This window comes from Pelobates fuscus, chromosome 9 (genome assembly GCF_036172605.1).
Source record: "Pelobates fuscus isolate aPelFus1 chromosome 9, aPelFus1.pri, whole genome shotgun sequence".
Classification (NCBI taxonomy): domain Eukaryota; kingdom Metazoa; phylum Chordata; class Amphibia; order Anura; family Pelobatidae; genus Pelobates; species Pelobates fuscus.
In genome coordinates, this window is record NC_086325.1 from 129749302 (window position 1) to 129774846 (window position 25545).

General features: G+C 43.1%; 1 protein-coding gene across 1 annotated transcript in view; it reads left to right on the forward strand.

The window, feature by feature from the left end:
* Window positions 1-25545, forward strand: part of F8 (coagulation factor VIII) — a 595138-nt gene that overhangs the window by 331344 nt on the left and 238249 nt on the right. The window contains exons 16-17 of the mRNA XM_063432427.1: window positions 17192-17377; window positions 20144-20414. Coding sequence (XP_063288497.1) covers window positions 17192-17377; window positions 20144-20414 — 457 coding nt within the window. The remainder of the gene's footprint in view (window positions 1-17191; window positions 17378-20143; window positions 20415-25545) is intronic.

Genomic DNA, 25545 nt, shown 5'->3' on the forward strand with positions numbered 1-25545 from the left:
CCGTATTACACCTCCTGTACGTTATGGTGGTTCTCCGGAGAAGTGCCGTGGTTTCTTAAACCAAATTGGTATTCATTTTGAATTACAACCTCGCTCTTACCCTACAGATAGGGCAAAGGTTGGATTCATTATCACACTCCTCATTGATAAGGCTCTGAGATGGGCCAATCCTCTGTGGGAGAATGATAACCCGTTAGTCTATAATTATAATGCCTTTGTCGCTGCTTTTAGAAGAACTTTTGACCCTCCAGGTAGAAAGGTCAATGCAGCTAGATTACTATTGCGCCTTAGACAAGATAACCAAACCCTTGTGGATTATGCACTAGAGTTCAGGTCTTTGGCGGCAGAAGTTAAGTGGAATGAACAGGCCTATATAGACGTATTTGTAAACGGATTATCTGATGTAATTCTAGACGAGGTGGCTACTAGAGAGCTTCCTGAAAATTTGGAGGATTTAATTTCTTTTATTTCTCATATTGACGAACGTTTAAGAGAGAGACAGAACACTTGAGATAATATTCGTAGACCTTCCTTTAAACTAGCTCCTTTATTTCAAAGTCCTCAAACCACTATCCCAGTTTTTTCTGAACCTATGCAGATAGGCAATACTCGCCTCTCAGAAGAAGAGAGACAGTACAGGAGAAAGGAGGGGTTGTGTATGTATTGTGGAGTAAGAGGGCACCTTCGCCTAAATTGTCCTAATCGTCCGGGAAATGCTCGCACCTAAGTTTCTCTAGAGGACAGGCCTTGGGTGTTTCTGTTTTGTCCTCTATACACAATTATAAAGATCACAGGCTTCTGCTACCTGTTTCTTTAGCATGGGAGAAGGGAGTAATAAAGACTATGGCATTGATAGACTCCGGAGCTGCTGAGAGCTTTATTGACCAAGTTTTTGTTTCTAAACACACTATCCCATCTCAGCTAAGAGACACCCCCTTGGCCGTTGAGGCCATAGATGGTAGACCATTATCTGAACCTGTGATTTCTCATGAGACTATACCTGTTATTTTGACTGTTGGTATCTTACACGAGGAAGGTATATCCCTTATGCTTATCTCGTCCCCTTCTGTTCCTATAGTTCTGGGGTATCCATGGTTAAAGAAACATAACCCTATTATTGATTGGGAGCTAGGGGAGATAACTTCATGGGGTCAGGGTTGCCAGGACAGGTGTTTACAGAAAGTCTCACCACTTTGCGTAGGTAATACACCGGTTAACCCCACCCAGTCTACAGACTTACAAATACCGTCTCGGTATATAGATTTAAAGGCAGTCTTTGACAAGAAGAATGCTGATACTTTACCTCCACACAGGTCCTTTGATTGCAAGATTAATCTCCTACCTGGTACTATGCCTCCGAGGGGCAATGTATATCCTTTATCCACTAAGGAGAACTTAGTCTTAGAGGAGTATATCCGTGAGAATCTAGACAAGGGATTCATTAGGAGATCATCCTCGCCTGCCGGGCCGTTTTTTTTTGTGAATAAGAAGGATGGCACGTTAAGGCCTTGCATTGATTACCGAGGTTTGAATAAAATAACTATCAGAAATGCATACCCAATCCCTTTGATTACTGAGCTCTTTGATAGTTTAAAGGGTTCCAAGATTTTCACCAAGTTAGATCTCAGAGGGGCGTATAACTTGGTGAGAATTCAGCAGGGAGACGAGTGGAAAACAGCGTTCAATACTCGATATGGGCACTATGAGTACACGGTAATGCCTTTTGGGCTCTGTAATGCACCGGCAGTATTTCAGGATCTGATCAATGAAGTTCTTAGGGAATTTCAACAGGATTGTGTTATTGTATATTTGGATGATATACTAATACACTCTAGAGAAATTGAGACCCACCACAGACAAGTCAGAAGGGTATTGCGCAAACTCCTACAACATGGGTTGTACTGCAAATTGGAGAAATGTAGTTTGGACCAATCTCAGATAAACTTTCTTGGTTACGTGATTTCTGGGGAAGGCTTCAAAATGGATCCGGATAAACTCCAGTCTATTTTAGATTGGCCATTACCCAAGGGTCTCAAGGCCATTCAGAGGTTTATTGGATTCTCCAATTATTATAGGCGCTTCATTAAAGGATACTCTTCCATTATTGCTCCTATTACCAATATGACCAGACAGGGGGCTGACACTAAGACTTGGTCTACTGAAGCTCTCGTTGCCTTCAAGACACTTAAGGAACTTTTTGCTTCTGCACCAATTTTAGTTCACCCCGATACAACTTTACCTTTCCTACTCGAGGTAGACGCCTCAGAGACAGGTATAGGTACCATCTTGTCTCAAAGGTTAGGCGTAGATAAACCATTACATCCATGTGGTTTTTTTTCCAAGAAACTATCTGGGACTGAAAGCAGATATGATATTGGTGACAGGGAACTACTAGCTGTTATCATGGCTTTAAAGGAGTGGAGACATTTATTAGAGGGGACCTTGCATCCTGTTACTATTCTGACGGATCACAAGAACTTGTCTTATATTGGGGAGGCCAAGCGCTTATCCGCCAGACAAGCTCGTTGGTCCTTGTTCCTCACCCATTTCAATTACGTGCTCACTTATAGACCTGGTTCTAAGAACTCTAAGGCCGATGCTTTGTCTCGCCAACATGAACCTTCTACTATATCTGAGACGGTTTTGTCTTCTATAGTTCCCAAGTGCAATATTATCGCCAACACTAGCCTCAGGATTCATTCTCCGTTGCTTGCCGAGATTATGAAGCTACAACATCTGGCTCCTAGACAGAGTCCTGAGTCACGGTATTTTGTTCCTGCTGAACTCCAACTAGAACTGCTACAATGCTTTCACAATAGTAAGGTGGCTGGGCATCCTGGCATTCGTAAGACATGCTCCTTAATAGCCAAAGATTTCTGGTGGCCCTCCTTACGTAAAGATATTAGGGATTTCGTCGAAGCATGTGAGGTCTGTATGAAGACTAAACGACCTCAGACGCTTCCATGTGGGCTTTTGCATCCCTTGGAAATTCCCGAGAAACCATGGACCTGTTTAGCTATGGACTTCATTGTCGATTTACCTGTTTCTAAAAAACAGACTGTGATTCTCACGGTGGTTGACAGGTTTACTAAGATGGCTCATTTCGTGCCCTTACCTAAACTTCCATCTTCTCCTGAATTGGCTGAGATATTCGCTAAAGAGATATTTCGTTTACATGGGATACCTTCCGAAATAGTTTCTGATAGAGGTTCCCAATTTGTTTCCCGTTTTTGGAAGTCGTTCTGCTCTCAAATGGGTATCAAATTGAATTTCTCTTCTGCCTATCATCCCCAGTCTAACGGAGCTGCTGAATGCACTAATCAAAAGATCGAACAATATTTGCGTTGTTTCGTTTCCGAACACCAGGACGATTGGGTTGGTCTGATTCCTTGGGCAGAGTTCGCACACAACAATCTCGTTTGTGATTTTACTCGTTCTAGCCCCTTTTTCATGAATTATGGCTTTCATCCCTCCATTCTTCCCTCGGTTTCTCCTTCCCAAGGAGTACCGTCGGTTGATGTTCATGTTGCCAATTTGAGGAAGTTGTGGGATCAGACTCGACAAATTCTTCTGCATAATTCCATGTTGTTCAAGAAACACGCTGATAAAAATAGAAGGGCGGCTCCAGTCTTTGTTCCAGGGGACAGGGTATGGTTGAGTACCAAAAACATTCGCTTGAAGGTTCCTTCTATGAAATTCGCTCCTCGTTACATTGGACCTTACAAGGTCCTGACTCGAATTAACCCAGTTGCGTATCGTCTGGCTCTTCCATCTGCCTTACACATTCCTAACTCCTTTCATGTTTCCTTGTTAAAACCCCTAATATGTAACAAGTTTTCCTCCACTGCATCCTCTCCTCGCTCTGTTCAGGTTGAGGGACAAGAGGAGTATGAAATCAATTCCATCATCAATTCTCGTATCTCCCGGGGGAAGTTACAATATCTGGTTGATTGGAAGGGATATGGTCCTGAGGAGAGGTCTTGGATACCTCAGGAGGATGTGCATGCGCCTCGCCTCCGCAGGGCTTTTCACTCCTGTTTTCCATCTCGTCCCGGTTCCTTCCGCCCGGTGGGCGTTTCTGAGGGGGGGGGGGGTACTGTCAGGGTACCTGTTGTCTCTACCTCTGTGGAGGTGAGACACTTGGACGTTCTTCCTCGCAAAAGGGTTGAATCACTCGTTCCTCGCGGTTCCCTCGTCGTTTACACGCCGGCCGCGAGGGATCCACTTCCTTTTATGACGCGGCGTTCAGTAGCCGACGTCATGACGACAACCCAACCCAATCTGTCAATCAAGCCCCAAGCACGAATGAGGATTCGCCGGGGGCGTGATTACCTGTTTGGAACCAGGGTATAAAATAGGGCTTTCTACATTTGTTCATTGCCCTGTCGTGGTTCTAGCTTGTCTAGTCTCTCAGTGCTCTTGTATTCTGTTAGTTTCTTTGGTTTTGACCCGGCTTGTCTGTTCTACCTTGTTTACCTCTATTACCCTTTGACTCGGCTTGTCTCTCGCTTACCTGCTCTCTCGTTCCCTCGACCTCGGCTTGTCTCTAGACCATTCTTTACTTACTACTTACGTTAGTCCGGCCATTCTAAGGTCCGGTATACGTACCTTGTACCTGTTTGTACTCTGCGTGTTGGATCCCTGTCCCGATCCTGACAGCATCTTAGCATCATTACAAATTCCTTCAGCACTCCTCATTCTGAATATATTCTCTCTGGGCTAAGGGTTCATACTTGCAAACAGCCATTACATGCGCAGCTGGTTTCCTTTCTGTTGTGCTCTCTATGACACTCTGTATGGACCTAATTACCACTGGAACCAAACATGGTAGAAAGAGACACACTATAATCAACATGACTCCTCCTACCAATGTCTTGATCCCTCCAAGCTGCTCGTTCCTACTTCCAAACCAACTACTAGAATTGTACCCGTTCCAGGCTTAAGTCGGTACATGCGTCAGTTTAGCCATGTGGCTTGTGAGATCAGCCACTGCCTGCCCTTCATCATCTATGTGCAGACAACAGTTGCTGAGATTGAACTTTCCACATACACCTCCTTCTATTTGCACTGGAAGTGAATGGAGGACTTTATCAACAGCCCAACTGGTTTACCTGGTAAGAAGGCTATGTGCTTTACAGAGGAATCCATAATTGCCTAATGGTAGAATGAGGCTTGAATCCCTGTATTAGAATACAATAACACTTCATGGGCATACAGTTTGGCTGTTAACCAGTTCCCTCACATATTACATCCCTCCTATTGACAATGAAGCGCGCTAAGGTAGCCAGTACCACTCATTATCTTCCCAGCTACCTACATTCAAGGATGCTAGCTTCTTTTTATGATTCACATCATAAACTTTAACTCCCAAGGTCTCTCCTGTTTCAATTGGCAACAAGAAGAAGGATGGTTTGAGCATACCTAATACACATGCCCCTTCCCAGTCCTGTGGTAACTCCGAATAGGCTTTCTTACCACAGATCCAGTACAAATTTGCTGGGGCTTTCCAACTAGATGTAGCAGATAGGTCAAACCACACATCCTTTAAATTGGTATAAATTGCAAACGGATTAGGTGGTTCTGAGACATTTGAAGCTGACCACCAAGTTGTATCTTTTGTACTATCATTATAAGCTTTTTGCCCTAGACAAGTTAGTTCTCCTACAGATGTGTTAAACATTATTCCTTTTCTTGCTATGCAAACATAACCTATAATGGAGGTCTTTAATCGCCACTCAGATTTACCTCTAACACTCACTTGATAATCAGTTTGAGAAGATATTAACTGTTCAACTGTCTCAGAACCGGAATACATTACCTCCTTTGCTTCCGATGGCCATTGGTCTCCCATGTTAGTACCTCCACACACATATCAGTTGGTTACATTAAGACTACCAGCAATACTCTCGGCTAAATCAATAAACAGGTTCTTAGCATTATGGGGGATCTTATTTTCTACACTCATCTCTTCATAAAAAGAATGGAAAACCTGATGAGTTTGGGATGCTACGGCATCGGTCTCTATTCATATAAATAATATTGTCCCAGGATCCAAACCTGTTCCATATATCTGGAACCCAAATAAGTTCCCAAACCTATCTATGAATTGTTCTGGGTCATTGATAAGTATATGGACTGGGTTACACTCCCTAGACTTACAATATGGCTTGGTAGGCAACTTAGTGACGATCATATCCTTATCTACTGTCTGTCCCCAGGTTGCCCACCCTACACAGGACCAATACGGACAATAATTATATCTTTATTTGGGCACTATGGATCCATATATTTGTACTTACTACTGGGGCAAATATATTTATCATTAGACCCATACGTTCTCTCCCACTTAAGATCCCCACATACATTCCACGGCTTTCTACCACTTGAGATCGCTTTACATGCATCAAATAGCAGAACACCCGAAGAATGTACGGTTTCTAATACAGTCTTATTTATTAGGGTCCCCTGTGGATCTCCATTCCTGAGGGTCAACCAAATTGTACGGGGTTGATACTCTGGATTGAAGCCCTTAGGTTCTCCTACTCCTAAATGGCATACACTATATTCTATACCTAGGTATCTACACCTAGACACATATCCCTTACACTCATATTGTGAATGCCAAATTAGGGTCTGGGAAATATGATTACCTGTTATAGTAGTCTTAATGCAAACCTCACAGCTAGGAGTGTCGGTACCTCTACCTTCCTGAATATAAAAAGACACAAAAATATACATTATCAAAAGCACTTCTTTCGACGTCTTCATCCTCAGTCTTCGTCCGTGCGATGGCACCTCAGCTTCCAGGATGTAAGGGCTGCAGGGAATGGAGTTCTGCTCTTCTTCACAGAGGTCCCTTCGAGACACCCTGGCTATGATACGTGGGTGAGTGGTCAGGCTTTATTATTGCCGTCAAAAACACTCACTTGTAGATCTTTGTTGATGTTCCCTTTTAACAATATTATCTTCGCAAAAAACACTTTTAATCCAACTCGGTCACACGCTTCAACCGGATCTTGCAAGGATTCTCTGGATCTATGGTAGCTTGTCAGGAATCTGAGTATTATTATAGAATAGAAGTGCCATTCTTCATCCCTTTGCACCGATACTGATATTATGCCTGGTGATCTGTTAAACTTCAGAGACGTTGATCCGTTGGGTTTAAAAGTTATCTGGGCTTGAAGCTTTGATAATAGATCTCGTCCTAGAAACTGAACTGGACACTCCAGCATATATAGGAACTGGTGCTTAACAAAATGGCCTCCTAGAATACAAGTATGACTCCTGAGAATTGGTCTAGCAGCGCTTTTCCCAGTAGCTCCTATCATAATTATAGTCTTCCTGAAGGAGGAGCAACTAGGTTAGTTACCACAGAGTACTCAGCACCAGTTTCAATCATGAAAGAGCTCCTCTTTCCCTCTATTGATACATCGACCATAGGCTGCACTCGGCTAAAGGGGGATGGAGCCCAGTCGGTATCAATAGTCTTCCATGACAGTGTCAGCCAGACCGAAAAAATCTCTATCTTCTCTATCCCTTAATCTCTGGGTAGGGGAATAGTATCTACTTCCCTGAACACCTCCTCTGTTACTACTGTCATTCCCTCCAAGACGTTCTCTATAGCCACCTCTGTAACCATCTCGTAACCTTCTCTCTTGTCTTATCTATAACTTGCTTTATATTCCCTCTGTGGGCAGTCACTTTTCCAATATCCTTCCTCTCTACAATACGCACAGTGATTCCTACTTCCTCCCTTACTCAGCCTATTCTCAACTCCTCTATTCACCTCCCTTCCCTGTCTCTCTACACTTATGATAGCTACAGCTAGCATATCTGCCTTCATCCTCATTTTACGTTCTTCCTCCTGCTTTGTTTCAATCTTCCTGTTCATATACACCTGACATGCAATTTCCATCAAATCCCTTTAACTTTAGCAATTTTCTTTTGATATCACCTTGGGTCTGGCTGACAAATGCTGAGTTGTTCATTCGAGAGTTCTCAGGGGCCTCTGGATTAAAAGGAGTATATAATCTATATGACTCCAGCAATCTCTCATAGAAAGCACTAGGTGACTCGTCGGCTTTCATAAAGGAATTATGGGTCTTCCAATTAAACAGATCAGTCATGGTGAACGGGACATAAACAAATACAGGGTCTGCCAACTGTAATTGACCATTAATATCAATGTGTGGTGGACTAGGGGTAAACTGCAGTGGCATTTGTAAATGTCAAAGTTGGAGGGCACCAGTCATTTGTCAGGTTAGGGTGGGACTTAGATAGGGTTGTTTATTCATAGGTTCCGGTCGGGGAGTGGTGAGGTAGGTGGAAATGGATAAATTAATTTTACTGGTCAGTAACTCGGTTAACAAAATGTTTCGGACAGGGCTAGGAGGAGCCTGACCAGTAACCAAAAATGGTAACAGTGTATTCCAGCGTCCTATACCATTGACCATTTCATCCAGTTGTATTTCAAAACAAATTTACTGTTACTAAAGGCACACAAGGCTCAGTAATTATAGTGTTATGTCAGTGGTTATGGTGTTTTCAGTGATTATGGTATTGTCAGTGGTTATGGTGTTTTCAGTGATTATGGTATTATCAGTGGTTATGGTGTTGTCAGTGATTATGGTATTGTCAGTGGTTATGGTGTTTTCAGTGGTTATGGTATTTTCAGTGGTTATGGTATTATCAGTGGTTATGGTATTGTCAGTGGTTATGGTATTATCAGTGGTTATGTTGTTGTCAGTGATTATGGTATTGTGTAATTGCTGAGAATTATCTGATTCAGTGGATTCGGTTACTGTTAAGAATTCTCCTCACAATTTTGACTGCTAATAATAAAACTGAATACAAAGAACCAGTTGGGGGGGTAGGTAGGCACAGAAATAGGAGGGGACAGGCATCTGAGAGCCAGAGACAATTAGAGCACAGGTGGACATACCAGCTGCACCAGTTCTTGCTAAAGAATTTAGTTGAGGGATGGCCAGATGGGTCAGATTCCATTGGGGATGGACAAACTAGCTTTGGTAACCATCTAGTAACACAAACTGTTTTAAACAGTCAAAATATGGAAACTGGTCATAGAATTCAAACATAATAGATACAGCCACATGTACACGCTGCACTAAATTTAAATCAAGACAGATTACCACACAGGCCATCCTCTACTACATAAGGTAGCCAATTTAACCCCAAAATCACACACATTATATCCCTTTTTAAAGTTATTTAGCATACATTCTAAGGGATCAACAATCTTTGAATTCTGGCGCATCCATACTTAGCAACGGAGCGTCTAATTCAAAGAAACACAACAAACACACCTCCAACAGTCACACTCGTTTCCCTGGCAACAGCACCATGTGGCACAGTTACTAGGTCAAACTCATACAACAAAACATACAGGGAATTCCCGTACACACACAGCTGTTACACCAGTCAGTAAATAACTAATACTGTGCCCTTTGGCGAAACTATACAGTCACCGACGCTATAATTCCCTATATCTGAATTACTCGTCTATAACATACCCCAGTAACATCGTCTTTACAAACAGTAGTTATAGTACGGTTAGCATTGGTTAGAGTACAATTTAAAGTCACAGTTCAATTAGTAGTGGTTATGGTGTTAAACATACAACATAGACAACAGTTATTAGTAGTTATTTACAATATCAGTAGTTATTATACATGGTTATGGTACCGTGCGCTATAATAAAGTTACACACTATTCACACTCTCGCTAGACGGCAGAGCTCACGCTATCTGGCAAGATATACACTCTACTACAACAATCTTTAACACATTTACAATTCCCAACTAATCTATTGGCCAGTACCTTGATGGACTACCTAAAACAATTTACATCCGTTTTGGTTAGCCACGCTGCCGTGGAATTTACACATAACCCTCTTAGTCTATATACTCTATCAAAAATCTAGTGGGTTCCAAATTTACACGCCTTCCCACTTAGCCAAGATAGGTTGAGATCTAGCGGACCGAATTTACACAGACGCCGCTTAGTCTCCCGGTCCCTCCGACCTAGCGAACAAAATATACACCCTAGAACGCTAGTCTAGACAAGACACCGGTGTCCGGCTAGGGCTATTTACACCAGAACCCCGCCTGACTCCAAACCAAAATTAAACGGGCTTACTAAAGGGCGTTTAATTGAGCGGTGCGCCTTCGCTCCTTCCCTCCACTGGAGGGGGCAGATTCCATACACAAATAACCCCTTATGGGCCTACCGCACAATCGGTATCCAATAACCCTAGTGGGTCCACCGTCTAAAACAGTAGTCGTTCCTGAACCTCCTCGTTCCTGAACCTCCTCGTTCCTGAACCTCCTCGTTCCTGAACCTGGGTTCACACTCATCGACGGGGGCACCCCAGCACTTACTACGTAGAGGCCGATGATCTCCTGAACAACAGACCAGTGGCGCCGAGACGAAAGGAGGTCCACGCAGAAGTTCAGGGGTGCAGCCGTAGAGAACGTGGGCAAAGATAGACGTCTCACGCCACAGAGAAGTGGACACAGGTTTCTTCAGGAAGGAAGAGATTCTTTATTCGATTCACCGACCGGGGCTCAGAGGGACTAATGTCACCAAAATACAACAAGATCTGAGCCCAGAACTGACTGTGTAAATGCATAATATAGACATATAGCTCCTCCTATAGTTAACTCTACCCACATATACTCTTTACCCAATCAGCTGAACAAAGCCTAACTTCCATTACCTGTTAGACCACATGGCTCACCCAGAACAATGGAGGAGGGGAAGTGTTTTCAGTTTCAATACAGTGTTGATTGTATCTTAGCTACGTGTAACTGACTAACTGATACACCAACATTTATACATATGCCATATGGCAATCTTGTCCTAGTAAATTTAGTTTTACTGAGATTCCACCACAATAATGAAAACACTTAAATGTCAGAGCAGGCTAGGGATGCTGAGATTAGTATCGGCAGAACTAACAGCGTAGAGTAATTAATTAAGACATTTACTATGTAAGAACGTTCCACTGGCGCTAACTTCGAGCTATATATGACTATTGTGAGAATACATGCTTAATGCCATAAATAATCAAGCGTTTCTATGCTGTGGAGGACAGGTTATAACATTGCGAACATGCGTATTCTTAACAAGTGCTGCATTAACATAGCGTTTCACAGGGTTATCAACAATTAGGGTTGCCTGTGGCATAGGCAGGGTTGTCGGCCGTGAGCCGTGTATTGCATGAGTCCGTGTTGCTTTACCCGATGCCCATTTTGGCAGCCTTGTTTGGCGGTTGAGTAGTTGATGTCGAAGGTGTCGGCTGAGATGGGACTGCTGCTACTTGCGGGGGTGGTCCAAGGGTCTGCAGAGTATCAAGGATTTCGGCAGTATTAGTGATTCTCATCCAGGAATGTGGGTTTGGTTAATCGGTACCCAGTGCAGGCGGTGTGCTTGCTCTGATGGTTGCTTGTCCGTCTGGGAAGGGGTGCACCTTGAGGTGGTGAGGGGTGCGCTGTGTCGCCCAGGAGAGGAGTGGATGCAGCTGCAGCTACTGTATATGCCTCTAGGAGGGATAGGGGCTTCAGGAGAGTGATGGTGCTTTCCACAGGCACAAAGGAGTTTTTCCACCACATACATATGCCACTAACATCACTTTGTTTAACGTAGTGTAGTGAGCTGACACATCCCTGGAGCAGGTTACTGTGGTGCTCAGATGGCGCTGGATGGTTTACTCTGTGTGCAAGTTCCAGTCTGTGGGTACTTCGCACATGTGGCTGGCGTGCGGCGGCCATCTTGGGAGGGTGCTGCCGGTGAGTTTTTCCCAGAAGGGTGATTGTTTGATGCCTAGCTTTGCGTGATAGTAGTTTCTGATGTAGACCGGGATGACCCCCCCGGTCCAGAGGGGGAGAGGAGGCAGGACACCAACTGGAGACCCAGGAGAGCGGCCGTCTCTTCCCGGCTCAAGCTCCAACGCGCCTCGGGCCTTCGTCGGGTTACTGTAGGTGCCAGATAGGGTCTTGAGGGGTATCTCCTCGTACCCCAGGGTCTGTGCTCAGTTTAGTCTCCGTTACCGGTTGCTAGAGAGAGTTTGCCTCCATTTTACGCCGATTTTCGGTCCCCCAAAGCCATAGCCCCCATAGCCATTGATTTTATGATCATTTAAGTGTTTTAATCTTGATTATGTATATTGGATGAAATTGAATATCATTTGTCAGATGCACTAAGTTCTGGAAATACAAGACGTTTTTCTGTACTCAATATGTATAGAACATAATAACACCAGCAGTTTGTCATGATCCGATTAGATGGAAATGTATTTAAGAATGCTCACTTTAGCCGATACACTATCTTGAGAAAGCCCGGTAGAGCGGGCGAAACGCATTGAAGTGTTATCGGCATTTAGGATACAGAGGTCTAACGACTATAGCCTGTTTCACATCGACCACACACCAAGATCTCCAGTGTACACGTTATACTCTACCTCATCAGCGCTGAAATTGGGCGGGAGTTCTGTACTGCAGAGACCAGTGGACGGTAAACGGCTGCTCAGCCTCTGATTCTGCTTAATGTGTTTGTGATATCTTGGAAACAAGTATCCCCACTTGCTAATGTAAGTGTCTCTATTTAGGGGAAGGGAATCTTTTTTTTCTACTTATAAATGCAGTTTTACACTATGAAAAGCTTTTTTGTATCCTTTAAAGGTACAATCCACATTGAGCCACAGTGTATCTACAGATATTACATTTATGCTGCAGCACAAGATTAACCCTTTAAAGACTCTACGAACTTTTGGACTCTCAAGCAAGTTTTTAATATATTTTATGTGTATAATCTAACTTGTTGTGATGTATAGAGGTGAAAATATATATACCACTAAATCACAGGGATAAGTTGTTGATTTTTCATATCCTAATTGATTGCCTACTGCAAGGCTATCATATATAGCGCAGACACTTTTTTTACGAATTGTATTTAGGTAAAGGCTTTTAAGGAACTTTATTTTGTGTATAGCTGCTAAACTTGATTTTTTATTTATTTTTAAAATAAGGAATTTTATTTTACCACTTTTGCGCTCTCCTTTTCAAATTAATAGATAAGACCGGATGACATGTATTCTGCCCAATCATGATATATGTAGACATTTTTCCATTTACCTATCGATGTTTTCAATTCTACAAGAAGATTATTGTAATTAATATTTACTATCTGGTTTAGATAAAAACTTAGTTTAGTGCCCAAGTAATTTATTTCTTGATTATCCCACACTAATTCATATTTAGATTTAAGTAGATCTATTTGCTCTTTATTAAGTACTACTTTGGGTTTTATTAGTGTTAATTTTATTGTTATAATAATAACCAAATTCGTTCAAGATATCCATCACTGTTGGTATTGATCTTTCTGCATTACTAAGCGTTAGGATTACAACATTTGTGTATAGTAATATTCTGCAGTCAACATCCAGTAATCCAATTCCTTTAAGAGCTGAAGATTTCTGAATAATTGCACCTAGTGGTTTGATAGAGCGAATGTACAATAGTGGGGACAGGGGACAACCCTGACGTGTACAATTTTTAATCATGAACCAATCTGAGTAGACCCTGTATTCTATCACTTTAGTTTACAAGCCCTATATTTAACCCTGTAACTTTCCAAAACACTGTCATGACAACTATATGACCCAACATGCAGAACTATGTAACATCTACATAGAATAGAAAAACAGACAGAACGTAAATCGGTTCTTAGAATGGCAGGGTTAATACGTTGAAGAATAGAGATTGAGAATAGTCAAGGGAAAGCTGAGGTCAAGAGAGCCGGAAATACACAAGAACGATAAGAAAGCCAAGTCAGGGAAACCAGAAATTAGAATAGTCAGGAAAAGCCGAAGTCAAAAACCAGGAATAACAAAAACAAGATCAGGAAAATGCACGGATACCAGGAACGGAAATCACGACAGGGCAATGAGCTAAGGTATTCTGGGGTCTAAATACCCCTCCTTGTGCTGTGATTGGTCAGAGCTTGGCCTCTGACCCTAGAACGTGCGTGTGTGTTGACCTCGTGACGTCACATGCACGTTCGCGTAATTTTTGGAGGCGAGTCAAAGAATAGACGCGACCTCGCAGTCGGTGCGATTTTGGATCCCGCGTGTGAAGGGGATGGATGCCCCAACGGTCCAGCTCCCGGCTCTCTGCTGCACAAGCAATTCCTTAGTGTGGTTGCACCGACAAACACCATAAAACCTGTACATATGGGGTACTGTTGTACTCGGGAGACTTTGCTGAACACAAATATGAGTGTAAAATATTAAAACTACTGAAAGTGCAGTTCTTGTGTAAAAATGCGAAAAAAAATACATACAATACATGAGAACTAAGTGGTTACTACAAAAGACTGGACTTCCCCAATTCTGAATACTCTGGGTTGTCTTCTTTTGTTAATAGTATGCCATGATGGAGGTAATTATCATTCCTTGGCTGCCATTTGGTCTCAAAGGCAACATAGCCTCAGCAAACCAATCTGGCAAACTGACATGGGAAAACCCTATATTTATCCCTGTAATTTTCTAAAACCCCATAAAACCTGTACATGGGGGGTACTGTTTTATCTGTGAGGAATCCCTGAACATAAATATGAGTGTTAGAGCAGCAAAACCTATACTGACAATGAAATCATCAGTGAAAGGGCAGTTTTGTTTTTGTTAAAAAGGGGGGAAAAACATTATGAACACTATATTTGGCCAGTGTTTGTGACTAAGTGGCTACTAAAAAAGACTGGACATACCCCATTCTGAATACCCTTGGTTGTCCACTGTTGTGCATGATATGTCATAATGGGGGTAATTCTGATTCCTGGGTTGCCATATGGTCTCAAAGGCAACATAGCCACCTAACCAATCTGGCAAATTTCAATGTGTAAACAAAATGTTGATAGTAGCCTAACAGGAGAAACAAAGGGAAAGGAAGAGGGTACCTGTGTATGCTGATTTTAAGGTTGTTTGGAATATAGAATACATCTACTACAGCCTAATGTTGGCCTGCATTCCTTTGGGAATAGGGTGTAACCAGTACATTTAGAGCAGACTCATCTGCTCTACGTTTGTGAGTGTATACTCTTCAATATATATATATATATATATATATATATTTTCTATAACAATGTTATACTATATATATTCTCCCCCCCCCCCCTCCCCCCTCTATTTTATGTTGTTGTATGGATATCCAACTACATTTTGTAAAATCCCTTTGAAGTCAGGGCCGGTGCAAGGATTTTTGACTACACAGGCGAAGATGCGTTTTGCCGCCCCTCCTCCCCCCAAAAAAATGCATCTTCACCTGTGTGTCATGTAACCCCCCCCTTTTGAATTTCTTACCCCCTTCAGTGTTTTATATCCTATCATTTGAATATCTTACTCCCTTTTTCTCCTTTATGTGTCTTACACCCGCTTTGCTGTGTTTTATCTCCTCGTGTTTCTCTTACAACCCATTTGTGTATTTTTTACTTACTCCAGCCCCTTTGTCTCTCTTTCTTCTCCCCAGCTCCTTTGTGTGGCTCTTTCTCCCCCAAAGTCCCTTTGTATGTCTCTTTCTCCCCACAACCCTTCTGTCTGTCTATGTGTCCTCCCTCAGCCCCTCTGTGTATATCTTTGCCCCCCGTGTGCATTCAGCCTCTGTGACTTTCTTTGTGCCCCCCAGCATTCCTGTGTCTTTCAATGTCCCCCTCCCCTCCTGTGCCTTTAAATGTCCACCACCTTTTATTGCCTCCCCTGAACCTTTTATTATCCACATCCCCTCCTGTACCTTTTATTGCCCCCCTCCTTCTTGTAACTCTTATTGTACCGCCCTCCCCTCCTGTAACTCTTATTGACCCTCCATTTCCTCCTGTAATTCTTATTGCCCACCTACCCTCCTGTAACTCTTCTAGTCCCCCTCCCCTACTGTAACTCTTCTTGTCCCTCCCCTCCTGTAACTCTTCTTGTCCCCCTCCACCTGTAACTCTTCGTCGCCCCCTGTAACTCTTCTCTCCCCCGTAACTTGTATTGTCCCCCCCTCTTGTAACTCTTCTCTCCCCCGTAACTTGTATTGTATCCCCCCACCTGTAACTCTTCTCTCCCCCCTGTAACTTTTATTGTGTCCCCACTCCTGTAACTTATCTCCCCACCCCTGTAACTTTTATTGTGTCCCCCCTCCTGTAACTTATCTCCCCACCCCTGTAACTTTTATTGTGTCCCCCCTCCTGTAACTTATCTCCCCACCCCTGTAACTTTTATTGTGTACCCCCTCCTGTAACTCTTCTCCCCACCCCTGTAACTTTTGTGTCCCCCCTCCTGTAACTCTTCTACCCACCCCTGTTACTTTTATTGTGTCCCCCTCCTTCAACTTTTCTCCCCACCCCTGCAACTTTTCTCCCCACCCCTGTTACTTTCATTGTGTCCCCCCTCCTGTAACTTTTCTCCCCACCCTGTAACTTTTCTTGTGTACCCCCTCCTGTAACTCTTCTCCCCACCCTGTAACTTTTCTTGTGTCCCCCCTTCTGTAACTCTTCTCCTCACCCTGTAACTTGTGTCCTCCACTCCCCTCCTACCTTTCATTGTGCCCCCTTCTTCTCTCTCCATGTAGCGTGGTTGAGCAGGCGGTACGCGGTAGAGGATGCTATTTCCTGTCCCGGTCTGACAGGAAGCAGTTTGTTGCATCTCCTGTCAGACCGGGTAAACCGCGGCCCGCCCGCTCGGCCACTCTACACGCAATGACCGGCAGGAGGGGAGCACTATGCAGGGTGCTCTCCTCCTGCCGGTCACCCGAGGTTTGCGCCCCCCCGGGCCGGTGCGCCCTAAGGCGGCCGCTTGTGCCGTCTTATGGTAGCGCCGGCCCTGTTTGAAGTGTGTTTGTTTTTAGCTTTGCACATCTTCTCACTGTACTTTGCACTTTACATTTAATGTAGCACAAGCACTAAGATCGTACTATAAAAGGGCATGTTTTGCACTTTATGGATATATTGCATTTTTGCACATAAGTGTTTACATTTGCACTAAATATTATGGTCTTAAAACATGTGGTTATGTAATTCATATCATTTTGCTATATTAATTGTATTTGTTCCTTTTAATTTGTATATTCAGTCTTTAAATGTGAAAATCTTTAGAACAATAGATTGCTTGCCTAACTTCAACTACTATCGTACTATATTATAGATTCATTTTAAGAACTTGGCTTCACGTCCATATTCTTTTTATTCCAACATTCTGACTGGGATTATAGAAGAAGGTGTTCCTCCTCAGCATACTCATACTTATTCTGGGAAAGTAAGTGTCAATATGGGACCCATGGAATCTGAAGCTGAATGCAAAGCATGGCTCTACACTTCTAACATCCACCCAGTAAGTGACTACTTACACGCATAGTTAATGAGACTGATGTGTGTGTGTATGTGTAAGATATTTTATGAGTGTGACTCTTATTTATATGTTCTATGTATAAAATGTGAACAATATTCTTACTTGTCTTCTATATCACTGTTTATGAGCCAGTAAAAATTAGTGAAACAATCATTTTTAAACTTAAAATATAATACATAATACATATCTAGAGGAAGGATTTAACATATATGTCAAATAGTGAATAGTAATAGACTCCTTACTGAAACAGAGTCATTAAGCTTGTTAACATGCTTAAATACAGCCACTCCTCACTTACTGACCAGGTTCCGTTCTTACGCCTCGGTCGTAAAACAAATTGGTTGCTAACGAGCATGCGCACCAGTGCAGCTCTATCTTCAGGGAAATTTTGGATAACCTTTACAGAACATAGATTAGATGGGTTCCCTGCTCTGCTGCGCTTGTCTATGTTCAGGGAATTTTACCCGAGGGGCCAAAAAATCTCCAAGGATCACAGCTGGAGAAATGCAGAAGTTACTTGCATCTTGGGATCAAAAAGTCTCCTAAACTAAAATCTGACATCACATACAAAATCACAAGTTGTTTGGAAGAGTTTCAAGAGAAACAAAGTCTCTACTCTCACCCAAAAACAAAATCATGTTTTTAGGGTTAATTTCTGTTTTGCTGAATCATAAGACTGACAGCCTTGTAAATTGCAAAGACATAGTTTTGCACCTGACCACGTCAGAACATCACAAACTTAGTCTTAGCAAGTGACCATCTTTGTTCTCTCCTATTCTAAGAAGACCCTACCCCTACACCAACCTATTCTAAGAAGTCTCCACCTAGTAATGCCTTCCAGGAGTACCAATTTTGTAATCGATCACCAGAGCACCAAGATGGAAGCCAACCATGTGCTTCAAAGAGTATCAAGATACCAGCCATGTGTCCTGGTGTAACCTAGTTACTCTAACAATAGACATCAGCATAGTTACTGGAAGCCCACACACATTTGCAAACACCCCAAAAGCCAATCTTTTAATTTTTTACAGCTATAATTAAGATTATTGGCTGCATTCGGTATTTTGGCTAGGATATATCCTAATAGTTAACTCCCAAATGACAATCACTCTGAGTATAGAAAAAGATAATGTTTAATAAAATATGTTAGAGAAAATTTAGCAAATATTAAGAAACATATTCTAGTTTAAACACTTGTAATCTTAACTAGACAATTATATTTTGCAGTACTAATCGTATATATTCCCCATGATTGCGGTTATAACATCTCAAAGGCTATCCAAGCAATTTAATCAAAACACAAGTTCTGGGTAGATCAACCTTCAGGTCCCTGGATAAAAATATTGGCCTAGAGCACACACTTGCTGCCCGAGGCTAAATAATAAGGTTGTCAGGAACTGTGTATAGTCCTGTTTCCTGTACTGCTACATGCTGAATCACAAAAGAAAAAGAAAAAACAGAAGAAATCCACAAAACAGCTTACACAATACAAAAAGAAACATGCCCTTCCTTTCAGCATATTCCCCACGCATATAACTGCCTCTTGACTCTGAACTGGTTTCACTTTTTTAACGTTTTTTTAAGATCATGCTCCTTTCTTTAAAGGAAAGTAAGTTCCATTGTTTAAAATGAATCCTTCCAGTGCCTATAACTGGCATTTATCCAGAGAATATCTGTTAAATGGTGAAACTCATAAGCTAGTGACTTCGGTGGTTATGGGTGTAAAAGCAAACATATTGTGTTAAAATGTTAGTCATTTTTCATGTCCATAACATATTTGATAACACCTTCTACCACCAGATGAGAGGGATGACTATGGGCAATGCTTGTTTCCTTTTATGCCAACCTCCATCTGGGTTGGTGGGAGGATAAGATTATCTTTAATCCTGACATGTCTAATTATGCCAAATCCATATTGTTATTGAGAAAGTATATAGACAATATTGTGCTTATATCGACTGACATATACCTGTTTCACCTCTTCTAGTTTAGCATTGTGTCTATGTACTGCCCTTTTGGCCACCCTGCCCATTCCTAAAATACTTCACTGCCTAGCTATTCTCACTTTACTGGAGGAAGTCTGCTAGTATAGCTGACTGCCTCCACTGCAAATGTATGTTGTGTCTACTCCTGAACCCGTGCCAAACAAACATACTTCATTTACCTCATCTCTACGTTCTTGCAAAACCCTGAATGCCTCTTTCAAACTCTTAATTCACTAATGTACTCCATGTCGCTTGCACCATCTATTAATCGCATTGCTGTCAATTTTGCATCCTGCTTCACAGATAAGAACATCTGAAAAAAAGATGATTTGCTTGCTTCTCCCATCAACAGTCTAACTCTTTGCCTATGTTACTCAAGATGCAAATAAAACCCTTGTCTATGCTCATGTTGTTTCCAACACTCTGTTTGTCAGACTGGAAAGCGCCTAGATTGAACTTGATGTACTTTGTCTTTTTTTTTTTTTTAATCTAGACAACTGGAAATTCTAAAATAAACACTCTATACAATAAATTAGTTTTGTTTAAGTTTAAACACTAGATAGTGTAAAGAGTCAGTGTAAGTTACAAGCAGGTGATTCATCCCTAATTTAATACAAAAATAGCTGCTCTGAAAACTATTCTCCAACTTAGTTACAATCAGAATGTTTGCCTCAGTTTTACCATTCTGATTAAATTTACAAAATTTAAATTTTAGTGAATTATAAAAAAAATTGATTTTTTTTTTTTAATCTGATCTCTACAGGAAAGAGACTTGAATTCTGGACTTATTGGACCATTCCTTATATGTCGACCCCAAGTTTTGAGTCGATCATTTGATCGTCAGCTTTCTGTTGAAGACTTCTCTCTTTCGTTTATGGAAATTGATGAAACAAAGAGTTGGTACTTTAATGAGAACTTGAGAAAACATTGCCCCTTGAAATGTATCCTTCAAAGGCGGCCTCCTGTTTCATGTCCTCCGGTCTGCATCTTTCAGAACTCTAATGCTGAATTCCAGCAACGACACACCTTCCATGGTAATTATATCAGATACATAATTCAAGTAATTGTCTTGTCCAAACAAATCAACTACTATTAAATTATAGGTACTAATGTCAGGATAAACTTAAATTATTTGTTTCACTTAATAAATAATTTAGTTTTATGAGAGGTGGTGATGGTCAAACAATTTGGATTTAATACAATAAAACAGTGTAAGGGTTTTATAGGAAACCCAATAAGTGCTACTACCACCTTACGTGGGTCACTCTACCACATACATAATTGCTTACAGAAAATAAATGAAAATTGGTGAGAGCACACAAAATATGATTGCAACAAACAATGGATACATATATAAATTTAAACCTAGAAAACAAAAAAAATTGAGAACAAATCATGTAATAATGTCATGTAGTGCAATAATGTATGAATAAAAACAATATATCTGCACACAAAAATGTTCTACTCACATTCTACTGAGTCACTCAACTGCTGGTCAGACTTGATTGCCTTGGGTGGAAATACAATGGTGGGTGGTCTGGAGAACATGTGTTTAATCTGTAATCTGATGTGTGATAAGAGTTCTCCTCCATGCTAGGAGGAAGTAAAAACTCAAATTTATTAAACAAATGAACACAAATATATAAACAAAAAACATAAATCAGACCTCTGTTAAGGAACAGATAGTCCACCTGCATGATGCATTTTCACCCAAAAGTATTTTTTCACAGTGCTGTAGTTATCCATTCCAGCAAACTTCAGATCTGGCACACATTCTCAGCTCCATTTGAGTGCCTTTTCCATTAACGGTGCTTGTTTTCTCCTTCTCCATACCAGTAAATGTATCACTTCAAAAGACCTTTTCTTCAGAGGAAGAAGTACAGCTCTCTTTTGATCCGCTAGATCCTGCTAATGTGGATCACCTAATTTCCAGAGTACGCAGATCTTTGAACATAAAGGAGTTAGTAAAGGATGAACTTTCCTCCTGTAGATGTTTTTTTTATCTTAAGAGGAATAGAATTATCTTTGCTGTCCATGAGACAAGTTGGATATCATCCTAGACAAATGGACAAAGACTGAGAGAAAAATGTCTCCTCAATGGAGGACTTCTTGGCTGTATCCTGTGGCGAAACCGACCTCGCCACGTGTCCTTGGAGGGGGCTGATTGCCCGCCTCTTGCCTTTGGACTATGGACCAGACTTTATGGGAATGTGATACCCCAGATAGCCATACCATGGAACCTATTCATATAATGAAAGACTATGGGAAAAACTTTAGCTCCATGGCAATTGTACTGTGTGAGTAGGATCTGCGCGCTATTCGGTAGTTTTGTGCGTGCAGATCCCAGCTATCTGGGGATAGGTGAAATGTCTGTGTGTTATGTGTAAATGTGACTTTATGTATTTTAAAGTGTTTTATGTTGTTTTGCAACCATGTGGTTAATGGAGTCTTCCTTTAGTCCTGGGTAATTGGATTACTTCTCCAGGGCAGAAGGGAGGGAACCAGGGTGCATTGTGGGGATGTTTTTCTGCCAGCCAGAAAGGAACAAAAGATACTTTTAGTAACTTTTGAACCCCTGGTCGGATTCATGCCATTTTTTAATATGTTGTTCCCCTGAATGGATTGATTGTGGATATGTATTTTTATGTGAATGTGATGTATGGTTTTAAAGTTATGAAAGTTGTGTAAAAGTATATTTTACACTGTATGCATAATGGGATTATGTGTCACACTAAGGGGAGGGGATGTGTGGGAGGTAACATCTATGTCATTGGTTCTTTTATGCCTCCCCCTGGGTGTGGCCTGTATGTGTGAGTTGGAAATAAAAGCCAGGCTGGATGAGCCAGTCCAGAGTTCCTGTTTTACCCTCAAAGTGATGTGTCGTCTCATTATTGGGGGGGGAGGATTTATTGCATGCTGTTCCAGTTGACTGCTAGGAGTACAAGCCTATTCGTATGGTTCCTATTCAATGGTCTACAGCATTCATATGCTTGGGAGAATTTAAAGGTTTCTCGGATTCGGTGATTGTGGTGTCTGCCAGAGTGCTTGGAGTCCTCAGGAAGCACTAGGAGCATCCATTAACAGAGGTACCAAGTCGGGGTGCCAGGCGATCCGTTACATTGGTGGCAGTGGTGGGATGGCGTCCTAGTGCGAGGTAAAGCAGCTCGGAGACACAGTACGTTTGGATTTACAAATTGAGGGCGACGCTAGTGTGCCTACAGCGTCCCTGTCTACACAAAGATTTGGGAAAATGGGGTTCGTAGACCCCTGGGCAACACACACACCTGAGGAAGAGAGTGAATTAGAATGGAGAGATAATGCCCGGAAAGAATTATGGTACGATGCCCTGGAGGAAGTCCAGTATCAACGGCAGCAGCGCCTTCCTGGTGTCGCATACCAGTTGGAGGAACAAATGGCCTGGTGGATGCCACTTCTGGGAGACCAACCTGGAGGGCAGCGGGTAAGACAACTCGAGTACCTCGTGGAAAGGGAACTGAGCCTGGACGCCTCATACCGGGCACTGTGGTGGTGCACTGTCCAGCCAGAGACGTGGAGGGCAGAGGGCATCCAGCCAGAGGGGGAGAACTACACAAGCCCTGGCCTGTTGTGGAAAGCCTTAGTGGAGGATGTCGACTTCGGCAGTCCAGCAGAGTCACGGTACTGGGCTATCTTTCATTACCGAGGTGAGATGATACAGGGCCCGAGATCTATTGGACTGGGAGAAGACCTCCGCCGTTTCGCTGCCATGGAACGAGAGCTGGAGATGGACTATGTAGAACTATTAAATTCCTGCCAGCCGCAGAGCAGGGACGCAGACCGAGAAAACTGGGTGGCAGACCCAGACCTGCTAGCCTATAGCTGGGAAAACGCGGCAGAGGTACCCCCTGCTTCACTACCAGTTGCAGAAGTAGGGGACCTCATAGACTGGTCCTGGAGAGACCCACAGATGGCAGGTGGAGATGGGATCGAGGTCTCTCTACCGGCCCTACAGGGATGCTGGGCAGTCGGCCCAGATCCCCAGCGGCAGGTTACAGTTCAGAGAGAGGAGCTTGTTACACCCTCTCTCCAGCGGCAGCCTAACCCACCAAGGGGAGACCGTAAGCCCCACACCAGCGCAGATGGGACCGTGGTCTCTGCGCCCAAGTTACAGGGAGCTGAAGGAGCCGTCCTCCCTCCCCAGCGGCAGTGTGATTTGTTGGGAATTGGGAGCCCGGTCTCCATTCCCCAGCGGCAGAGTATCCAGCAGGGAATAGAGAGCCCAGCCCCCTTTCCCCCACAGCAGGACTCTGTGCTGGGAGGAGAGACAGTCGGTCTCCCTCCGCAGAGACGGGAAGTATGCATGGGAGAGGAGATTGTTACCACCTCTCCCCAGCGGTGGATCATTAATGTACAGGGAATAGAGAGCCCAGTCTCCATTCCCCAGCGGCAGAGTGTTCTAATGGGAGAGGAGCTGGTTACCACCTCTCCCCAGCGGCAGCTTAATGTACCAGGGGGAGACTGTAAGCCCCACACCTGTGCAGATGGGACCATGGTCTCTGCACTTCCAGCACAGGGGGTAGGGACGGTCGGTCCTGCCCCCCACAACAGGGCTGTTTAGCCAAAGGGGAGACAGTCTGCCTCCAGCAGCAGAGCTGTGTAACTAAAGGGGAGACAGTCGGTCTCCAGCAGCAGAGCTGTGTAACTCAAGGGGAGACAGTCGGTCTCCAGCAGCAGAGCGGTGTAACTCAAGGGGAGACAGTCGGTCTCCAGCAGCAGAGCGGTGTATTTAAAGGGGAGACAGTCGGACTCCAACAACCAGGCTCCAACCAGACTACTCCCGTGGTAGTGCTGGCAACAGGACAGAGTACCGCTGGTCTCTGCCCCCTCAGCAACCTACCAAGGCAGCCTACCAGTCCCCCACACAGCCGTGGTGAGGCACCTGAACCTGGACAAGATTCTCCCTCACCCAGGTGTAGTAACTGTTTATTGTGGGTGGGCTGCTCTGCTGTTTCTGTCTTGTGGGTGGGCTGCTGGACTAACAAGGGCACTGACCGGCAGGAGGTCAAGTACCCTGTTAGTCTGGGGGGTAAAGGGGAGAAGTGTGGCGAAACCGACCTCGCCACGTGTCCTTGGAGGGGGCTGATTGCCCGCCTCTTGCCTTTGGACTATGGACCAGACTTTATGGGAATGTGATACCCCAGATAGCCATACCATGGAACCTATTCATATAATGAAAGACTATGGGAAAAACTTTAGCTCCATGGCAATTGTACTGTGTGAGTAGGATCTGCGCGCTATTCGGTAGTTTTGTGCGTGCAGATCCCAGCTATCTGGGGATAGGTGAAATGTCTGTGTGTTATGTGTAAATGTGACTTTATGTATTTTAAAGTGTTTTATGTTGTTTTGCAACCATGTGGTTAATGGAGTCTGCCTTTAGTCCTGGGTAATTGGATTACTTCTCCAATTAACTCCAGGGCAGAAGGGAGGAAACCAGGGTGCATTGTGGGGATGTTTTTCTGCCAGCCAGAAAGGAACAAAAGATACTTTTAGTAACTTTTGAACCCCTGGTCGGATTCATGCCATTTTTTAATATGTTGTTCCCCTGAATGGATTGATTGTGGATATGTATTTTTATGTGAATGTGATGTATGGTTTTAAAGTTATGAACGTTGTGTAAAAGTATATTTTACACTGTATGCATAATGGGATTATGTGTCACACTAAGGGGAGGGGATGTGTGGGAGGTAACATCTATGTCATTGGTTCTTTTATGCCTCCCCCTGGGTGTGGCCTGTATGTGTGAGTTGGAAATAAAAGCCAGGCTGGATGATCCAGTCCAGAGTTCCTGTTTTACCCTCAAAGTGATGTGTCGTCTCATTATTGGGGGGGAAGGATTTATTGCATGCTGTTCCAGTTGACTGCTAGGAGTACAAGCCTATTCGTATGGTTCCTATTCAATGGTCTACAGCATTCATATGCTTGGGAGAATTTAAAGGTTTCTCGGATTCGGTGATTGTGGTGTCTGCCAGAGTGCTTGGTGTCCTCAGGAAGCACTAGGAGCATCCATTAACGGAGGTACCAAGTCGGGGTGCCAGGCGATCCGTTACATATCCCTTCAAACCCTCAGATGTTGTAGCCTGGAAATTTGCCCCCTAGGTGGATGTAGCTATAGTAAGATTGGCTAAG